Below are 21,796 nucleotides of genomic sequence, written 5' to 3'. Positions count from 1 at the left end.
GGAACTCTGCAAAGCGGGGAGGCAAAGACGACTTTGGATCACTCCTCTGTGTTAAATTGACAGAACTAATTACTTCCATTTTAATTAGGAAGTGTCAGGAACTTAATCTATGGTGACAGCGGGTGCTCTCCCTCAGGGTGGTGAGGAGACACTAACCTGGAGTCGTAGGTCAGAGGCTCCATCTGGGTAAGCCCCTGCCACCAGGATGAGAGTGATCTAGGAAGACCATCTCACCTTTCCAGGTCTTTTTTTTTTCAATTGATTATTTGGGGATTTCACATAACACCCTCCCCCCATTCTCACTTCTCATTTCTCCCTCCCATGTCTGCCCCCCACCATGTGGCCTCCTTTCGCCCCCAGAAAAGATAAAAAGGAAGCCCAAACAAACAAGTCCCATTTATGTTGCCCATATACTCACTGGAGCATGGTCAAACTCCCTAAAGAACTCCCAGTGGCCACCTCCCTAAAGAAAAGTGAGAAGCAAATCCTTATCACAATTTTTAAGAGTTCTCTTCATAGATCCTTGTCTAGGTTGTCAGTTTTTTTAGGGGGATGAGGTGAGGCTTGTCCCAGAATCCTTCCGTGTCTCTTTTTCAACTATGGTGTCTACAATCATTGATACCTCTGCAGAAGCAGCTTCCTTGTCCTTTATAATCGGTAGGAACACAGAGCACGCACTTCTACATGGTATTTTTCTGGTCTCAGAACAAGGTATTGGATCATACAAAACTATCAGGGTTGGACAATGCTGCTCTCCGGGGGCGGGGGTATCTTCCAAGAGTGGGAATAATTTTTCTCTTTGTTTATTATTTTCCACAAGTCTTTCAGATAACACAGAGAAATAAATATACATCATTCCATAATGAATTTCAGATTTTTTTTCTTCAGACAAGGTCTCATTGTGTTTCTCAGGCTGGCTTCGAACCCATGGCCTCAAGCCACCCTCTTTCTTTGGCCTGGTAGATAGCAGGGAGTATAGAAAGAATAGTACACCACATCCTACTGCATACAGCTCTATTAGAACTATATACCCCTGCCTTCTATATACCCCTGCCTTCTATATACCCCTGTCTTCTATATACCCCTGCCTTCTATATACCCCTGCCTTCTATATACCCCTGCCTTCTATATACCCCCTGCCTTCTATATACCCCTGCCTTCTATATACCCCTGTCTTCTATATACCCCTGCCTTCTATATATCCCTGCCTTCTATATACCCCTGCCTTCTATATATCCCCTGCCTTCTATATACCCCCTGCCTTCTATATACCCCCTGCCTTCTATATACCCCCTGCCTTCTTTATAACCCCTGCCTTCTTTATACCCCCTCCCTTCTATATACCCCCTGCCTTCTATATTCCCCCTGCCTCCTATATATCCACTGCCTTCTATATACCCCCTGCCTTCTATATACCCCCTGCCTTCTTTATACCCCCTGCCTTCTATATACCCCTGCCTTCTTTATACTCCCTGCCTTCTATATACCCCCTGCCTTCTATATACCCCCTGCCTTCTATATACCCCCTGCCTTCTATATACCTCCTGCCTTCTATATACCCCCTGCCTTCTTTATACCCCTTGCCTTCTATATACCCCCTGCCTTCTATATACCCCCTGCCTTCTATATACCCCTGTCTTCTATATACCCCCTGCCTTCTATATACCCCCTGCCTTCTATATACCCCCTGTTTCTTTATACCCCCTGCCTTCTATATACCCCCTGCCTTCTATATACCCCCTGCCTTCTATATACCCCCTGCCTTCTTTATACCCCCTGCCTTCTATATACCCCCTGCCTTCTATATACCCCCTGCCTTCTATATACCCCCTGCCTTCTATATACCTCCTGCCTTCTATATACCCCCGGCCTTCTTTATACCCCTGCCTTCTATATACCCCCTGCTTTCTATATACCCCCTGCCTTCTATATACCCCCTGCCTTCTATATACCCCCTGCCTTCTATATACCCCCTGCCTTCTTTATACCCCCTGCCTTCTTTATACCCCCTTCCTTCTATATACCCCCTTCCTTCTATATACCCCCTTCCTTCTATATACCCCCAGCCTTCTTTATACCCCCTGCCTTCTTTATACCCCCTGCCTGCCTTCTTTGGCTGCTGAATGCCTCCTACTGAACCTGCTCCCTTAGAGTCTTTGCTAATGGTCCCTTGTGGTATTTAGGGTTGGGATGTTCCAGGTTGTTGAGTATGCTCAGGACCAATGAATGTTTTCTGAACTATAAGACATGCTCCATCGTCAAAGTATGAAATCAATTTAGTACATTAAGACCAGCATCAAAAAAGCTATAAACTGTACATTTTCAAGTAAATTCAAGTAAAGGCAAGTAGTTGATCCAGATTTACTTTTAGATATAGCCATGCACTTCTCAGGGTTGCAATGGAATGTATTTATTATGGATTGCAGTCAACATTCTTGGAAAATGTGGCTTTTAGTCCAGTCGTAGGACCTGGGTCTGAATTCCTAACTCCCCTTGTTAAGCACAGCCATTGTATTTCTAGTTAGCGTGAGAAATGTTTCCAGCTGCAGGTGATGTGTCTAGGGAGCTGTTCCCTGATTAGAGGACGGGCATGGGTTAGCATGTCATCTGCCTCTCCTCTGTTTCCTGCCTTTAACACGAAGTGGGATGCTCTGAGATGCGGCAACCACCTTGACACCAACAGGGACACTGTCAGCTCTGTAGCCGGCATTGCCAGACAGCCATGATGAAGCTTGTCCCTGTGTGAGACGCTCTGCCACACCTGACCCCTGCTAAAACCTGCAGGAGTTTGCTCACCTGCCACATGCAGCTGTGCAAGAATTCAGTTTAAATGCCTTCTCTGTCACACTCTGTGTCCGAAGGTTCTTCTTGTGGTGGCTCTGTATCTACAGTTACAATGACAGACGTGATTCATCGTTGTCACTCCACATCATTTCCCAAAGCAGTAAGAGCACTGCAGATAAATATCTGTTAGGTGAATTTGACAAACTGGACAAGACATCAGGCTATTTGTGTCTTAGACTGGAAGACAGGAGAGCAAAGAAAAATTCAGTCGCAGCCTGTGTTTCACTACAGTACTTAAACAGGCAGCCATGCTGGAGGCGGGTGCTATTTCTACTATGCTTATAGGGGAGAAAGGCTCAGATAGGTGGGGTGCTTGACCCAAGCCCTTCACTGGGGTAGATGTGACACTGCTGTCATCAGTCGGGTCCTTCTGATTGTAAAGCTCTGCTTGTTCCATTGCCTCCAGCAAGCAGCCTTCCACAAAACAAAACAAAACGAAACGAAACGAAACGAAACGAAACTAAACTAAAGTAAACTAAACTAAACTAAACTTGCTTTTGAGAAAAGAAGACCCAGCTCTTAATAGCTGAGTTACTCCTTAGAGAGGCTGCCAGGACTTCAGAAAGCCTCAAAGACAGTGTAAATTGGGACAACTTTCCCTCAGAGCCCTACTCTCGGGGGTCTTCCGGATGAAGACTGGTGGCTTCTAGGACTTCAGGAGTTGGAAATCAGTCAGGGAGTTGGTTCATCTCTTTCTCTTTGATCAGTTCTCTTTTTTCTGAAGTGTGTGCCGTGGAAGGTGATATCTTTGGCTTCACTTGGACTGCTGTCTAAAAACCCAGAGTTCAGTGGGTATCTCTAGTTACACCCACTGAAGTTATTTAATTTTTAACATTTAATAATTATTCAATCATTTATATTTAATCATATAATATTTAATAATTATGTAATTATTAAGTGGGGCGCTGGGTGGAGGCAAGTGAAACATGCATTACCATAGAATAGAAAGAAGGGAGAATCTTCAGGTTAGCTAACTGGTTAGGTGTGGGAGCTTCTACGCTTGCTGTGGAAGCAGAGACAGCAAAGGTTAATATAGCCACGGAGCCCGCCAGGACTTTCTAGTTTTCCTTCTTCAGAATTTGTTTTTTCCTCTAGTCTCCTTCCTCTCTTCTTCCTCTCCCTTCTCCTCCTTGTCTTCTTTGCTTTTTTGTTCAAGAAAGGGTTTCCTCTGGGTAGCTCTGGCGACCCTGGAACTTACTCTGTAGACCAGGCTGGCCCTGATCTCAGAGATCTGCTTGCCTCTGCCTCCTGAATGCTGGGACTAAAAGTGTGCGTTACCACCAGGGCCTGGCTTTCTCCCCTGTCTTCATCCAGCGCTCTTGCTTAGGATTCACTCTTTTTCATCCTGAGCAGTTTTTCCTCAGAGACACGCCTGCCACTCGAGAGACACTTCATGGGTCTGCTCGTAAGCTTCCTACCAAAGCTTTTGCATTTAACATGCTAACATTTTTCTTGTTGGTTAACAGCATATTTCAAGGGTACACACTGATTTATGACTGCCAGCGAGGGCCTGACCTACCGTGGGTGGGGCAAGAACTTCTACCTGTGTGAACTCATTTTGATGCCCTGAAAGTTGGGTTGAACCTTCACCATTTTTAATAATAAAAAAAGTTAACACACAGAAGAAAATTAATTCAGTATGAAGTGGGGAGCTCAGAGCACTGACTGTCCTTGTAGGGGACCAGAGTTTGGTTCCCGGCATCGACATTAGGTCTGTAACTCCAAGTCCTGGAGATCTGCCATCCTCTGCTGCCTCTGCAGGCACCTGTGTACATGTGTTCATGCATGTACAACTCACACACACATAAAAATAACAAAAATAAATCTTTTTAAAAAGGACACTTTAAAAAGTGTCACTTTATGATACTATTAAGTGATGTGAAGGAAATGAAAAATATCTACTACACATATCACATATATTAAAATATTTAAGCATACTGCTGAAGCTGGGTCTCCTGTTTCAAAGTCAGCAAAAGTTAACAGGACAATGGTGCAACCCAGGGCTGCTGAGAGCGTGGGCCCCGGGGCGTACTCAGACCCTCGCTGCTTATGCAAAGTATTGAGGCAGTTACTACCTTGTAAGTAAGTCAGGACTTACTTGTAGAAGGAATTCCAGTTCAGGGACGGACCTCAAGGAAGTAATCAGAAAAACAACCAAAGGAACTCTTCAAATTATGATCTGGCTATACATGGAATTCCATACAGCTATTAAAAATACTTTAAAGTATTGCCATAGATGAATGCCCAGCACATGTACAATGAGAGGAAGATGCTATACACCAGCATATATGACAGACTCCCGTCGTGATATATTTACATGAGGACACCTGGACCTATGCATGTATTATCAGTAACAGTTTGAAGAAACAGACTCTTAGCTAGATGGTGAAGCTGTAAGTATTCCTCTGTCTCTACAATTCTTTTTTTCTTTTCTTTTAAATTTGTGTGTGTGTGTATGTGTGTGTGTGTGTGTGTGTGCAGGTGAGTATAGATGCCTGTGCCAGAAGAGGGCATCAGATCCCGTGAAATTGGAGTTACAAATGGTTATGAGTCACCTAATATGGGTGCTCAGAACAACCTGGGTCCTTGGGCCTTCTGGAAGATCAATAGGTTTGAACCATGAACCTCTCTCTTTTCACTCTCCTTTTTAAAAATGGTCTTAGGTTTTTATCTGTATTAAACAAGTACTACTTGAGATCTAAACTGATCTCACCTTTAAAATGTCTGATACTTGCTTGAGCTAGAAAGAGCTCATCCCAGCTCATCCCCAGCATGGAGACAGCAGTGCGGGCATATTCTGCCGTGAGCCGGAAGCCCTTTAGAGCAAGCTGTACCAGCTTCGCGGCGCCCGTCCGCCCCAGGCCTGCCACACCATCTGTTGGAAACCCAGCGCTTCATCAGCCCTACTGGGCACACCCTGCAGTGTCAAAGAGAATTAAAGAGCGTCCACTTAAAAAATACTAACCTCACATAAGTCCATGGTATTCTGCCGTCTGCTTAATGATTCCTTAGAGAAAGACCCTTCAACTGTATAAGCAGGATAACCTGAACAATCCATTCTTAATCCAGTTCTAAAAATAACACTCTGCAAAGACCATCTATGGAGAATTTGGATCATATGAGAGTCAGAAATGTAAACTGACAGGAAAGTATAAGAGATGGAAAACCACTCATCTGGGCATGATTTGCTGGAAAATGGTTAATGTGTGCTGGGGAAGTTCTCACACAGACTTTTATACTGGGCTGTCTGAATGTCTGTAAACAGACAGACCCTGTGAAATCTTGGTTCCAAGCTCAGTGGCTCAGTTGAAGAAAGGGCTTTCTGTACCTTGGCTTCTACATCTACAAAGAGGGGGCTTTGTAGGGAGGGGCACAGTGCAGAGTAAATGAGGGAATGCATTACAGGAGCCTTGCACGGTGGCTTTAGTAGAAATTTATAAGTATTGGTTTAAGCATCATGATTAATACTGCAAGACAAACTAGGAGGCAATTGATAAGAGGTAGTGAGATGTTTGCCTCAGGGAAGAGTTGGATGTTTTGTTAGAGGTGCTTTAATAACAGAACTTCCACCACCTTAAAGTCTAAGCTTATATTGGAGGGCAAAGGGAATCATGTTTTTATAGCTATTTGCAAAGGAAAGAAGGCCATATTCTTTTGTACTTTTCAATTCAAGATGGTGGTATGCCTTGACTCTTAGATATCCCCCAAAGGTCTATGATGTATCAAGCTCTGGTCTCCAGTTGGTGCTGTTGAAGGAATGTTTAGAATGTGGAGCTTTGTGGGAGGTGCTTTGTATTTGGGGGTATAGTGCATTTTAGCGGCAGGCCCTTGAAAGTGTCTGTGAGACTCACGTACCTCTGTCTCCTGGTTTTAGCTGGGATTGGTAGGTAAGCAGCCTTGCTTTGCCTCATGTTCCCGCCATCAGGTGCTGCTTCACCATAGACCCAAAGCAACAGGGAAAATTGACCATGGACTCGAACACATAAACTTGAAGCCAAGAAAACCTCCACATACTGGACTGAGGCATCCTCTCTAACGGTAGCCAGCTGAGCACTCTGGGTGGGACCTGAACTAGTATGGTTTTATGTCATCTTACCAAAGCTTTAGCAACCCAACTTTCTGCTCTGCCCCACAGGAGTTAGCTCAGCTCATTCTGGTGTTCATCATGGAGTTCACAGACTAATCTTTCTTTGGTCTCATAGAAATGTTTGTCCTTCACTAGGGCCCATGAGCAAGGCCAGCTGGACCCTGGAGTCATGACAGGTTGACAGAATTGAGAGGATTCATCATGTGATAGTCCAGTGAGAAACAAAATCAAGTAAAAGCATGTCTTTCCAGATAGTGTCAGCACTGAAGCAAATGGATCAAGTCTAGGGTTAGGATTCTCCCTTTAGATTTATTTACCAAGGGATGTAGGAAGGCACCTTTAGGACAGTCTAGAGTCTTGGCACTGCCCTGGTGTGGCCTCAGGTCTGCATGAGTCCATTACATTCCACACAGACAACCCACTGGCTTCCTTGATCCCATAGCAGCTGCACTGGATATCTGCACCAAGGATATCTTAGCTTCTCTGGTCCTTAGGCTGGTGTGGATGTCCCTTCCACACCTCCTTCTCCCAATCCTTCTCTTGCAGAAAATAGCTGACATCACGCCAAAACTGCAGAAAAGGGGTTTAATGTCCTGTTTTGCTACCTAATGTGGCACGTTACTCATCCTTTCTAGATTGTGTTTCTAGCTGCAGGATGGGACCACAGCATGCACTCCATAGTGGGATGAAGATGAAATGATGTGGAAAATGAGAACAGCACTATGCCTTCACATAAACCTTCCAACAGATATAGGTATCAGTCCTTTGGAGGGGCAGCAGCCTGCCTTTCTTAATACACTAATCTGGCCATAGTACTTAACAGTGTACAAAGTAGCTTCTTCATTTATTCTCTGCATAAGTGAACTTAAAGTCCCATTCCAGCTCCCCTCTTCCAAGCCTCTGAGCAGGATCGGGGCAGAATCCTCAGCAAGGCATTAAGAGCTCTCAAGTCCTGTCCATATAGAGCCCCTGCCACCTCCGACCAGAGCCTTCCTCTTTTCGGTTTCAGTAGTGGCTGGCTCTCAATAGGCACAGCGTACGCGCATGTGTGTGTGTGTGTGTGTATGTAGGGGCCAAGGCTGTGCTGTAGACATATACTGTGCTTTTTCTTCTTCAGTGACAACTGCCTTCCCCTCCCTCCCCTCCCATCAGTCCTATTCTAACAAGGCACCTTACGTGCACGCCCCTCACAGTGGCTCCTTTTAAATTCCTGCAAAAAGTACTCTGTCTGTTTAAACTAGAATTATCTTAATGAGATATCCATTCCATCAAATATAATAGTAATCACTGCTACAAGAAATCCAGTGACCTTTTTAAAAAAGATTATAAAATTGAATTTATTGAGTTTCACACAAGATGCACTTATAAAATTAGTACTGAATGCCATTATGACAGAAGTGAGGATCATCCGCCCTCCCAAGAGCATCTGCAAAGGAAATGCAATCTTCAGAGAATAGCACAGAGACAGGAAACTCAAGTGGAACAGAGATCCACCTAGGCTGTGCTCGTGTTCTGACCAAGGCTGCATGCAAGGCTGCGTTTGGCCCAGGTTTCTCCACACTGCTGCTGGTTGCCGTGTACTTTCTTTTGGTAAAAGAATAGTTTAAAAGTGGGGTGCCACTAAAACATACACAAAAGAATAAAAACATTCATTTTAAACTTAAAATTGCTTCCTGGTTTTACAAGGCATAAATATATAGTATCTCCAATAGCTATCTTTAGATTCTGTTAGTGCAAAACATTAGAAATCTTCCTGTATCTCAAATGCATAACCCAAAGCATCCAAACTAGTTTTATATTTATCCAGGATTCAGGCAAACCATTTAAAATTTGCCATCTGTGCCCAAATGTTTGCATGAGAGCAGAGTTTCAGAAGATAGCATAGGAAATGAAGTTAAGAGTACCATCTTCTGGACAGTTCAGATCAGAAACAGTCAACTTTCTAAGTGCAGAAAATATTCTTAAGATAAAGTAGGGTGTCGAAAACTTGTCCTTGGATGCTAACAGGTAGCAATGATGCAGGAATAGCATCTTTATCTTGAAAACCCTAGAGCACTGCTGTTTGGCTGCTAGTTACAGTATCCAAACACCCCATTTACGGGGTCACGTGAGGGTCTCTCCAAGCACAAGCACTCACTGTCTCCTCCCCACACAGAACACCTACAGAAAGACAAATGCATCATTTCACAAGCCCAGCAAGGTGCCGCTGCTCAATCTGCTGGGAATACTTTAAAACTATTACACAAAACAAAACAAAACCCAACAAACTAGCCTGTCGCTAGCAACGGCTTTTCAGCCAATTCAACAGCAAACCCTTTAACTTGGAATAATCGATGAAGCAATTAGCCTTAAAGCAAAGCCAGGTCACACTGCACCTTAAAGTTGAGGCTGCTCTGAGCCTTTTACTGTCGCTGTGCCTGTGTCACAGCTCACACTCTGCCCTGAGAGTAACTGAGGCAGCAGGAAGCATCTCTCAGTGACACATGACCTTCATAAAGTAAATGACTGGGCCAGGAGCTCATTGTTTCTTACAGCACGCTGCTATTCATCACATTGTAGTAAGTAGCCTTTTATTCTGATTAGCTCAGATGTATTGCCAAGGATGATTTTGGTGGTGAGAACTTTTAACTGGACTTATATGTAATTACTTGTCAATACTTGGCAGATGGAGTCAAGTCTGGAGAGTGTGTGGAAACAGTCTGAGGCTGGAAAGGTAACTCATGGCAAAGGCTTCACAGTTTCCCAGGTGTGTCCTTACACTGAAGAGGCCGTGAGGAAAACACAACGATCTGGAAGCCCAGGCTGGCAAAGGAAAGGAGCTTTTGCAGTGCTCTGGCCAGGTGCCGGAAGTGGCACGGCCGAGGCCAAGCAGGAGGAAGCATTCATGACTGTCAGCATCCAGAGTCAAGGCCAGAGGCCATCGCTGTTCCGTGATCTGCCTTTCTGCAAGGCCACATTACTGGAAGAAAGATACTAAGATTTGCTTGCCATTAATAATTTAAGTTTTTAAATAAATATTTAAGTGCCATTTTTAGCAAGTGTCCTGGCACCCAGCGGGTGTGGCCCGGGGCCTGGCATCTTCCTCTCGTTAGTCACAAACTCAGTCAATCCGGTTCCCACAGATTGTGAACCTGTCTATCTCTAACAAATCTTTCTTTGAGGATCTGTGTTTTAACTCAGAATTTTCCTGTGTTGTGTCCTTCTCATCACCATCTGGGGTTGTCAGGAACTGATCAGAATTGCTGGTCACAAGTAAGGGTATGACGTTTTCTTTCTGATGAACAGGCTGGCTGGTGATGGAAGCAGACAGGTTTTCTTCTGTGGAGAGGCCTGTGGAAAAGGAGATTCGCCAGATTAGGAGATGATTTCCCTTCTTCAGTCACAGTAAATACTTAACAAACCACTTATATTTTCAGAGTACTGGAAAGTATCTATAATCTTTCCTCTTAGATACACAAAATGAAAACTAAAAGCATACTGTATAAGGTGTGATTTACAATAAAATGTAGAAGCCAGTCACACTTTGTTCATCCAACTATTACCCACCCCATAGGTAACATTGCCCCCTGATTTGGGAAAGAGCCTGGCTCTGATTTTGCAGCTCCCTCCCCCGTGACCACAATCTTTCAGGACTACTGTCCAAGTGGAAAACAATCCTCTCCCCCGGCCCCCTGACCTCCAGGAAGAGCTGAGCAGACTTACTGTGCTCCTCCTCTTGTCTGTACACTTTGGCTAGACTCAGACGAGCATGGTTACCTTCAGGAAGTCCACATCTGAAGGAACCCCCACCCGCTCACCCCTGCCCAGGAATCTAGGGACCTGGTAATGGAAGCAGCTGAGGATATGAGGACCCACTGACCTCTGAATTATAAATCCACCCTCCTCCCCTTTTCTTCCCCAGGTGCTGGGGACTGAATTCTTTGTAGGTTAAGTGCTCACTCACTGAGCCAGCATCCCCAACCTCATTCAGTTTGCCATCCCCACAATTTGATCCTTTTTTTTTTTTTAAGATTTATTAATTATATGTAAGTACACTGTAGCTGTCTTCAGACACCCCAGAAGAGGGCATCAGATCTCATTACGGATGGTTGTGAGCCACCATGTGGTTGCTAGGATTTGAACTCAGGACCTTTGGAAGAGCAGTCAGTGCTCTTAACCGCTGAGCCATCCCTCCAGCCCCCCAATTTGATTCTTTTAAGGAAGCTTTAAAGCAGAGTGAGCCGTAGAGAAGTTGCCATGAGCACTGCTGCTGAGACCGAGTGTCTTCTGTGACTGAGAAAGTAAAGAGCAAACGCTGCCTGCGTCAGCTTTGAGTGGCACCCTCCCTCTTCAGGGCCTGACTGTCACACCCGCCTGAGTCACTCCCACCTTGTAGTCTCTGACTTCTACGGCATCCTTCAGATACTCATTTTAAATATACTCCACATGACATGACATGACCCCTGATCTGATGGTTATCTTCCACTAGACTAGGCCCTCTTGAAAGTAAGATGGAATTTACTAATTTCTTAACATAACAGAACACATGTTGACACACTTTCAATCCTTGTATCACTAGCAGCGCCTTCTTGTTCTTATAGTGAACTGCCATCTGAGCGTCCACCTCAGCCTCTGAGAAAACACACAGGAGTATGACCTTGGCTTAGACCCTGGGCCAGCCGGTTCCCTTGCCCTGTTCAGAACAAGAATTGCACTCTCCAGCATAACTGTGTGCTGTCTAGATGCACTGGCCTCTTCTCCCTTTCAATTCTAAGCCAAGAGCCTTGCAAGAGTGCCCGGGCCCTGGGGTGTGGGGAGGCACAGTTCTAGGCCGCAGACCAAGTCAGCCCTATCCTGACTTACACCCTATCCGCAGACCACAGCACCCCCTGGCTGCTATCCTTCCAAACACCAAAGGCCTCTCTCTGCCCAGCTCATCTCCCCTTGCCTGACTACACTCCCTGCAGCCTGACACACGCTCCACTTACTGCTCTTCCCCTCTCTCCAACAGTCCAGATGAGGGACAAGGCCTTTTTCACCCTGCACTATATCCCGTGGTCCTGACATGTAATAGGTTCTACAGAACAGTAGATTAGCAAATTAATAACAGTGCGGGGTCAGGTGTATCTGTTCTAGAACGTAACTATTAAAGGACCCAACAGTGAAGTAGAACGAAAACACCTCTAAGCGTCACTTAACCTTGGCTGAGCAGGAAGAATGACCTGAGATGATGACCTCTGAAGCCAGCGTACCTTGAGAGGACTTGCACTTGCTCTGGGATTTATTGGAGGGTTTTCCGGGTGTGCTGGCTGGGGGAGGATTAAATAGCTTCTCTTCCATTTTGGCTTCTTTCACATATTGACATGACTTTCCCAACAGCACAATGCTGTTAAGTATTTTCAAGGAGATCAACCTAAGAAAAGAAACAAAGTTGTAGGAAGTGATCTAAGTCATGCTGTGAGCCAGCCTCTTAGCCTGGCTTCTGAGATGTTGAGAGACAGGCCCAGCAGTCAGGGGACTTGGGCTGTGCAACATGAGTTCTGAGTATAAGGCTTGAGTTTCCTGAGGCTCGCAAAGGAAGACTTCTGATACATTCTAATTCATAACAAATTCTATCAGCCAGCAGCATTTCCTAATACAGTGAATCCAAAGTATATTCTTTTCTATAAAATAGGTAGATTCAGATGGACAAAAAAGAGACAATTCCCTGTGCAGTACCCAGTATATTACCAGCCATTTGCTCTGTCCCTTCCCCCTGTACAGAAATGGGGTCGATTTACAAGGTTGTAGTAGAGGCAAAGTGGGAACAAGAGGAGGGATATGGGCTCAGTGTGGGAGTAGAGTTCTTTGTGGTCCTGGGCAAAATTCTTCACAGCTGATACTTACATAACACACACACACACACACACACACACACACACACACATACACACACACACACACACACACACACACGCACACACGCGCGCGCGCATACACCAACATAGTTTACAAATATTTTTTTCTTGTCCGTTACTGTCCCTAAGTGGTCTTATGAATGCTTTGTGGTATGGGCTGTATAACTTGTAATATAACATCTCCCATTTCTGAACATCTGGATTATTTCTAACATTTCGCTTCTATTAATAAGTTTGTAATTAAGAAAAGTTAACTTAATCTTGTACTTTATTAAAATAAACTGCTAATACCTATAATTACAGACATGGACATTTTAGGCCAAAAACTAATATAAAACATCTGTTATAATCAAGGCAAGACAATTTAGAGAGCCTGGCATGCTATTCCCATCTTCTCACACTGTGGACTGTGATTGACAGCTGTAACAGGAGGGAACAAGTAGGATGCTGCTTTGTGCCTGAGATCAGACTGTCAGTAACACGGACTTACAAGCCCGTGAGAACCATCAGTGGCTCAGGAACACATGACAATTCTTGCAGGTCCTCAGGCCTTTCACCAGGGCTCAGCACATGGCGCAGAGGGCCCCACGGAACACAGGTGCAAACTTGCTGTCAGTTCCAGGTCTCCTCATACCCTACCCTTTCTCCTCCCCTGCTTCCAAACGTACGAAACCAATCCCCAATTCTAGCCATCCCCACCCCAGGACCTCCTCTCCCCACCCCTCAATGCTGCTTCTGTCACAGTACGTGACAGCTCCATTGCCTTTACTACTCCAGCCCAGGTTCCACAGCCACAGCGCAAGTCTCTCCTTTGTGCGAGCAGTGTGCATCCACCCGACACGTGCTAGCCCTCCCACTGCTAGCACTGCCATTTCAGCCTTGGTCACCTTTCCCTGGTGGTGCCCACTGCTTCCTGCCTCATTGTTCCTCTTGCCACACTCTAGCCTGTCCTCCACACAGGAGTTGAGTGGCTCTTGCAAAAAGCCTTCCTGTGAGGCTCTGGAGCTGCCTCCCCCACCAGGGCCTTCGCACAGCCCACAGTCTAGGCTTACACTCTGCACTTTCTGGGTCAAGTCTGCTCGCTTTCTGCTGTGCTTACAACTTACGTCTCTGGCTGTCACTCTCCATCTCCTGACACCTCCAAGTCTTTCTTCACACTGCTCACTACCAACAGTCTCTTGAGAACGAATCTGTCTATTTGAATGCTACAACTCCAGTGATATACCAAGGGACAAAACTTGCTGGACTTCTTTTTGGCCGATCCCTAGAGCAGCCTGGATCCTGAGCGGATGGGGAAGGGCAGTGGTGGCTGGCTTCCCCCCACAGCTGACAAGCACATATCCTCCCTGAGAACTATGCAGAAATCATGATAACAAAGGTTTTCAAGTATACTGTATGCAAGCATCACCTTCCTGATTTATGTTCAAACTATGAGAACAATTAACTTTAAACAAAAACAGGAGCAAGTAGAAAAAAGGGAACTATGCTAAGAATACCAATGGCAGGGTGTGGGAGTTTGCACTCCGGAAGGAGCACCAGGATTTATTTTGTTGTTTTTAAGAAATATTTTAATATCTACTGTTTAAAGTCTAAGTACAAAGAAATCTCTCTAAGTATAAACCCTCAAAAATAACATAGTTTAAAGTTTTGACATTGTCTTTAGTGTACAGTTGGAACACCTTTGGCATATTAGTAAAAAGAAAAGGAGAAAGAACAAAAGGCCAATGGGATTCCAGACAAAGGAAGAAATGGCTCAGGGAAAATGTGCAAAAAAGACTGGAAGAGTCCAGAACATAAAAATAAAAGTCAGTTTTCTGGGATGGAAGTTTTAACTCCTACCTGGAAAAGAAAGTATATAGTAAAATTTCTAAGATTATATCATTTAATATAAAAAACTTAATGTCAAACTTAAGAGAGCTGTGGATGGTGGCATGTTCAAAACCAGCCTTTTGTATATACTGAGCTTAAAGCCAGTCTTAGCTGAGATCCTGTCTCACTGGAGATGTAGTTCAGTGAGCAGTTAGCATGCACAGAGTCCCAAGACAACGCCCAACAGAGCATACATCAGGTATGGTTGTGCACACTTCTAATCTCAGCATTCAATCAGTCACGTCCCCTGAACACAGCTCCACAGGAGGACTGAGACACGCAGCTAGAAACAACTTATGACTTGCAAGACATAAAGGGTATCAAGTGCAGCCCGCGGGAGTGACCATGTCTGAGCAGCTTGTACAGAGGAGTCTTGGGTGCCTGCCACATGCCCTGCAGTATGTGGGTGCCAGGAAGATCTACGTAACACTCAAATGTGAAACTGGAGCAGACGGCGGTGGAAACCAGGCTCTACCGGAAGCTGGAGCCCCACAGCTTTTCCTCTGGTGGTGCTTGGGGCTGTACTCTCCCACAGACCAGCATTCCTCAAACCCATGCCCACAGATCCCACAGAAACCACGTCAGCCATGGGTTCCTGATTCCCCTTTGGGCAAAGACATCAGAACTCAGGTTGGCTCCTTACTTTAGTTCACTTTTTGAAAAATCAAAAAGTGGCAAAATAACATTTGACATCATCATTTTCTTGTTATCATTTATAATTATTATAAATAAAACTGTTTACTTACTGCTTGTATTTCACAAGCAGACATGTATATAAGATAGTTGGGACCAAATTTGCAAAAGTTTCAGTTGGCCCTAGCCACGAAACCTACATTTCCATCAGTTAGGTTAATGTGAAACAAGCCGGGTGTGCAGAGTATTAGTGTGGCAAGTACAAAGGAAAATCAAAGGTGTCCTTAAATATGGAAGCATGACTCTAATGAGAGACTTTTCCTAAAAAGAATAAAGTATGGATGAAATATAAATCTTGAGCATAAAGACCCTACTATAAACTTTTGATTAAAGATTCAAACTCAAGTACATAGAATAGGAAAAATACCACTGGATGCAATTAGCTTCTATTACAGCTTGCAGTCAATACATACTTTTCTGTAAAGTCATAATCAAGAATAGTTGATCTTACCCAAAATAGAAGAGCACGACACAGGTGTAGGACAGGATTCCTTGCACTTTAATTGAGCTGGTTACAACTCTGATGAGCTAGCCAGAAACAAACCAAAAGACACAAACACAGGGACAAAACAGAGCCACAGTTATTAGTTGATATTTCAAAGCTGTTTTTCTCTCTCTTAACATTGTAGAGCATACTTGCATCCAAGTTCAAGAGGCTGGCCTAGCCGACCTAACACAACACGCTTCCTCCGTCATCTGTGGCGGCTGGGTTTGCCTGGCAAGGCTGCCGCTGCCCCCTCCAGGAAGGCCTGCACAGCTGCCCCCCCCCCAGGAAGGCCTGCACGGCTGCCCCCTCCAAGAAGGCCTGCACAGCTGCCCCCCAGGAAGGCCTGCACGGCTGCCCCCCCAAGGAAGGCCTGCACAGCTGCCCCCCAGGAAGGCCTGCACAGCTGCCTCTCCAGGAAGGCCTGCACAGCTGCCCCTCCAGGAAGGCCTGCACAGCTGCCCCTCCAGGAAGGCCTGCACGGCTGTCCTCCAGGAAGGCCCGCACAGCTGCCCCTCCAGGAAGGCCCGCACAGCTGCCCCTCCAGGAAGGCCTGCACAGCTGCCCCCCAAGAAAGGCCCACACAGCTGCCCCCCCAGGAAGGCCTGCACAGCTGCCCCCCAGGAAGGCCTGCACGGCTGCCCCCCCAGGAAGGCCTGCACAGCTGCCCCCCAGGAAGGCCTGCACAGCTGCCCCCCCAGGAAGGCCTGCACGGCTGCCCCCTCCAGGAAGGCCTGCACGGCTGCCCCTCCAGGAAGGCCTGTACGGCTGCCCCTCCAGGAAGGCCTGCACAGCTGCCCCCCAGGAAGGCCTGCACAGCTGCCCCCCCAGGAAGGCCTGCACAGCTGCCCCCCCAGGAAGGCCTGCACAGCTGCTTCCACTGGTGGCACTTTTATTTACATCTCACAGAGGTGCACATCAGCTGCATTTGCAAAGTGGAAATTCATTCTGTAAGAAGCTCATCTAGGTCTTGCCAGATATAATACCAGCTGAACATTTTTTCCCTTTCCTCCTGTTTTTTCCTGCCCATTGTTCAAACTCTTTAAGAGCCCCCAATAACTTGTATGGAACAGAGCAAAGGGAATCTTGGAAGACTTACATTCTTTAAGAAACAAGGCACACAATTAATTACTTAAAAGCCATGAACATCTGTCTTTTTGGTTACCTATGGCTACCTCGTTTCTTATGTAACAGAAATACAGACATAGCAGTATCATCCCGGGAAGCCTGTTGAATGAGTCTGGTGGGAACAGCTGAGAGAATTTACACATTACAGCTACATGAGGGGCTACATGGAAATGGAGCAGAGGTAACTGGCTTCATTCAGTAATGTCAAGATTCTACTGTAGTACCTTAAATAATATACCTTATATAATTAAATGCTATAAATAAAAAGAACAACAGAAGTGAGATATGGGAATGGACTGTCATTATTTAGTCAAATTTCATTGTGAGAAAACCACCATGAGAAAGCCCTCACCTGTACCACAGCCTCTAGCACAACAAGCTACTCTTGCACAGTTAGCCACTACCACCTAACTAATCCTTCTATTAAAAATTAGTTGAGCAGTCTGGATTTACCCTCATGACTGACTATATCATCTTTCTAATGCCAGAAAAAATAAGTAGTATTTCTGACATTCTTTTTTTTTTCAGTTTAACTTTTACTAGTTAGCCTTTAAAATCTAAGTTTCTCCAAAAATTTAGGTAGCCTTTTCCTAAAAAAAAGAAATTTATATTACTATATAATAAAGTGACATAACAATGTTTAGGATATGTTATCTGTTAAGCTATACAAATTTTACATTAAGCATATCATCACTTCCCATCTAAAACAGTTGGGCAAACCAATCTAAACAGACTTGTTATAAGTTCTAGCTTTCTTGTACTTGTGTTAACTGACCTGTACACAACTGCTTTCAGGCCTCCTGATAAAAACAGTTGTACTTGTTTTGGCGCTGAATCCAGTAGTGAGGAGGGCAGTCAGACCTGCACAGACACACTGCACCGCCCGGTTCTGCTCACCACTCACATTCTGCCTCTGCATTCACTTGCTCAGTGTCAGTTCCCAGCACTGGACTGATGGCGTCCAGCACATCAGTCTTGAAGTGCTCTCTAGAAACAGCATCAGTTATGCGGTCACCCCCACGCTCCAGTAGCCTCAGCCTAATGCCCACCTCTGGGATAATCATTACAGAAGACAACTGCTTGCCCAATGGATAGGCAAAAGAGTAGCCTTACTGTTAGGAAAGCTACACAGACAAGCAGTCCCGTGAAGTCACTTTCCCTCTGCGTAGCTCAAAACTGAAAGGAAGGCTGCATTTAGAATTTAAGACAAACTTTTCTTTCAGGTTATTTATCATTTCTTAAACAAGTCCCATTGAAATAAAGTTACTGATAATACATACTGATGTTTTATGATGACAGTCATGTCATGACAAGAACAGAAAAGATGAACTTACTAAGACAGCTAGTGGGAGAGGAATAAATCCCATTCTTCGCGCTACGGAGTCACTGTAGTCTGTGTATGCCTGCAGACAAAGGAGAAAAGCACTCACTGGGTTAATCAGCATTAGAAAGCACTAGTCACTGTCAGCAAAGGCTCTCAACCGCTGCCTTATCAACAGGAGAGAACCCAGCACCTGCCATGCAACTGAACACAAGGATGCAGATGTCGACATGAGTTTCAACTAAAGCTCTACCATTGCTCCAATGCTGCAGCAATACATTCTATGTAAGAATTCAGTGTCTACAAGAGGGCAGGTTCAAGTCTTTAGTTGTATCCGTAGCACATTTATCCACCAGTGAGTTAATTTCAGACAACACCTTTAACGGAATGCTTACATTTTTCTGTCGACTGCTAACAAGATCAAAAGCAAGGCTGGCTCTATATTCACTGTAGACCTGAAGGCAAATAAGAAAAAAGGATGATGTAGACTAGAACAAACACAAGTAGTGGAAAGGCTTAGACTTCATAGAGAAAAATGCTTCCTAATTACACTAATGCCCATCAGCAAGCAGACACCCACAGCTTGAGGAAAACAGTCTAAGCTCCCCTGAGCTGCTACATTCATGGGCTTATAAAGGATTTTCTTTAAAGACAAGTAACAGCCAATGACTCTCATTCCCAGAGTTTAGAAGTTAGGGAGAAGAGGCTGTTTTAAGCAGTTATGTATGGAAAAAATAATTCTGGAATTTTGGCTGCACAATTAAGTATTACAACTGTGTATTTAACTACAATAACACTTCCCCAAAAGGATGCTACAGCGAGAGACAAAGGAGGGCTGACCTCAGAGCCCTGTGGCAGCCACTAGGGAGCTCTGACAGCTTCATGTCCACTAAAAATGCCATCAACTCCCTGAACCAAGCCTTTCATTTTAATTTTAGGTACTGAGCAAAGGACCCCAAGAGAAGAGAACAAGTGATCCCACACTGAGGAAGGCAAGAGAGAAAATGATGAACTCTGTCCATCCCTGCTTTACTGAAGGGACAGACAAGATGCCTCAAGCATTAGCCAGCCAAAACAGGGTTCTCCAACTGACACCATGTTCAATCTTAAATCTTTGAGCTAAACAATCAATAAGTATCAAGAAAGCTGTTGGGCCAGTTCTCCATTCTGGAACAAAGGATGAGGTTGTACAGGACACCCCACCTTCACTGTATCTGTATAGTGATTTAGAGCCTCAGACCTATTTCTAAAGATACTACAGAAAATGATTATGCTGGGCGTGGTGGCGCACGCCTTTAATCCCAGCACTTGGGAGGCAGAGACAGACGAATTTCTGAGTTTGAGGCCAGCCTGGTCTACAGAGTGAGTTCCAGGACAGTCAGGGCAACATAGAGAAACCCTGTCTAGAAAACAAAACAAAACAAAACAACAACAACAAAATGGTTACAACATAAAGCAAATCCTTCAAAGCTTCTTCAAGTGAGTTCACAAGTAAAATGAACAGCTCATCTCCTGGAATTCAGGTATCTGTTTATATAATCCTAGCACTTGGGGGAGCAGAGGCAGGCAGATCTGGCCAGCCTGGTTTACGGAGTGAGTTCTGGGACAGCCAGAGTTTAAACACCTGTCCCTAAGAGACAGAGTTTAGAAACCCTGTCTCTAAACACCAAAAATAAAAAGGAAAAAAAAAAGCCAACTTTGAAAGTTTGCCAGCTTACAAACTTGTCAAGGTTTTGATGGTTCTATTTTAAAAACAGACTCAGTATGATTTTAAAAACTCATTTTCATAAATGTAATAAACCAAAGGCTACATGCTTATGATATAAGAAATCAATGAAACATTGAACAGGATTACTAGAAATACATACATCTGCAGTGATGTCATTGAATTTGGTGATAAAGGCATGCTTTACAATATCGACAGCAATTTCTGATGCAATCACCATACAAACATCAGGAAACAATACCCAGAGATGATCTATAAGCAGAGAAAAAACACACAATTAGAATTCTTGACATAAGCAGAACCTGCACTCAGGCTCCCAACAGCCTGGGGCCTCCAAAAAGGCACACCCCAGCATTTTCAACTCAGAGTGGATAGCCAGCACAACCGTCATTGCCGGAGTCACACTTTACCAAGTCAAAGGATGATATTTATTCAGTACTGTCCTAGTACCATTCCACCTGTAGGCCAGTGTCCAGCAGTACCCCCTGTCTCTGAGAAGTCTAGACACCAGAAAGGTGACATGGGTAAGCAGTTCTTTAGAAAAGCCGTAACTGCCTCAGTGTGACAGTAAATACACAGCCACTGTGCTGATGTTCTTTCCTCCTTGGTCACCTTGACTTAAAAGAACCTAAGGTTTATTTATCTCACAGCAGACATAGGCATAACTTACAACAACTCAGCATGGACAACTGGAGGGCAGGGCTGTCTACACGGACAATGCAGGGCAGCTTTTCAGAGTCTGGCAACTTGCCGAAGCTATGAGACCCCTGGAATTCTTAAAACCAAGTGCTGCTACCTCCTGCAATGTTCTTACACAAATCTCCTAAGATCGAAATTCTAGTTTCCTCATCCACAAAATAAGAATAATAGAAATGTCTATGTTTCTTTACTCTAAGATTTAATGGAGATACTAGTATGCAGCAATGTACTTTCCATACAAAATAGTATTTTTGTTGTTAGTTAATGAGGGCACAGTGGAAAAGCATGATGTTCAAAACAGTGAAAGCATCCAAGCATGGTGTTCCTGTCACTGCACAGTGGCGATAAAGGAGACAGGGTGCCATTATAGAGTTCACAGATCCAGTCCTCAGGAGGCTCAGGACTTCCTTTGGCATAACAATTCTGTTCCGGTGGGACTGATCCCATCTAGGCTCATGGGCCATGCGCGCCACTCTGCCTGACCCGGGACTGTCATTGTCAAAGGAGTAAAGCAACTGTAAAGTTGTTCTTCAACCTTTGCTTGAATGTGTAAGTGAGCATGCACAGGCACACACACGTGTTAAGTGTAAAACTAATAGTTTTGGAAGTGTCTAGATAACACAAAGTCTGGTGTGTGTTAGGAGCTTTCCCACCACAGGTCAAGCAGCCTTTGGGTCTGTTCTGATCACAACTGATAACATCTATGATTTGATCTTACAGGTTCTATAAAAAAGGTAACTTCTGGAAATGTGTTTCCAAACTCAGTATCACTTTATATGCGATCCTAATTTCTCAAATGTCCCTGAAAACAAGCCGCAAAGCACTAAGTTAGCATGAGGCTTCAGATGCCGAGGGCACCGCCATGTTGGCAGGGACAGAGGTCTAAAACACTGCCTGTCCGTTAGGAACAGCACTGGGCATCAAGAACTCAGCTGGTCAATGACCAGAGCTGCCTGAGCAGCGGTCGCCTCTCCCCTCAGCAGCTCACGGTCCTGCATGCTCTGTAGGTCTTCCCACACCTGGACTGGGCACAGCAGCATGGACCTGCTACCTGCACAGGTGGACACCT

The 21,796-nt window shown here is 44.8% G+C and overlaps 1 protein-coding gene across 1 annotated transcript in view; it reads right to left on the bottom strand.

Annotated features, from left to right (window-relative positions):
• Positions 1-8,239: 8,239 nt before the first annotated feature.
• The window catches only part of Tapt1 (transmembrane anterior posterior transformation 1), a 51,310-nt gene continuing 37,753 nt past the window's right edge, over positions 8,240-21,796 (bottom strand). Inside the window, exons 9-14 of the mRNA XM_052198224.1 lie at positions 20,171-20,280; positions 18,698-18,757; positions 18,316-18,384; positions 15,821-15,897; positions 12,163-12,323; positions 8,240-10,261 (exon numbers count right to left, since the gene is read on the bottom strand). Of these exons, the coding sequence (XP_052054184.1) occupies positions 10,032-10,261; positions 12,163-12,323; positions 15,821-15,897; positions 18,316-18,384; positions 18,698-18,757; positions 20,171-20,280 (707 nt within the window). The 3' untranslated portion in view covers positions 8,240-10,031. The remainder of the gene's footprint in view (positions 10,262-12,162; positions 12,324-15,820; positions 15,898-18,315; positions 18,385-18,697; positions 18,758-20,170; positions 20,281-21,796) is intronic.

Source organism: Apodemus sylvaticus, chromosome 11 (genome assembly GCF_947179515.1).
Source record: "Apodemus sylvaticus chromosome 11, mApoSyl1.1, whole genome shotgun sequence".
Lineage (NCBI taxonomy): Eukaryota > Metazoa > Chordata > Mammalia > Rodentia > Muridae > Apodemus > Apodemus sylvaticus.
The sequence above is the reverse complement of the archived record's forward strand: the minus strand, read 5'-3'. Positions and strand labels throughout refer to the sequence as shown.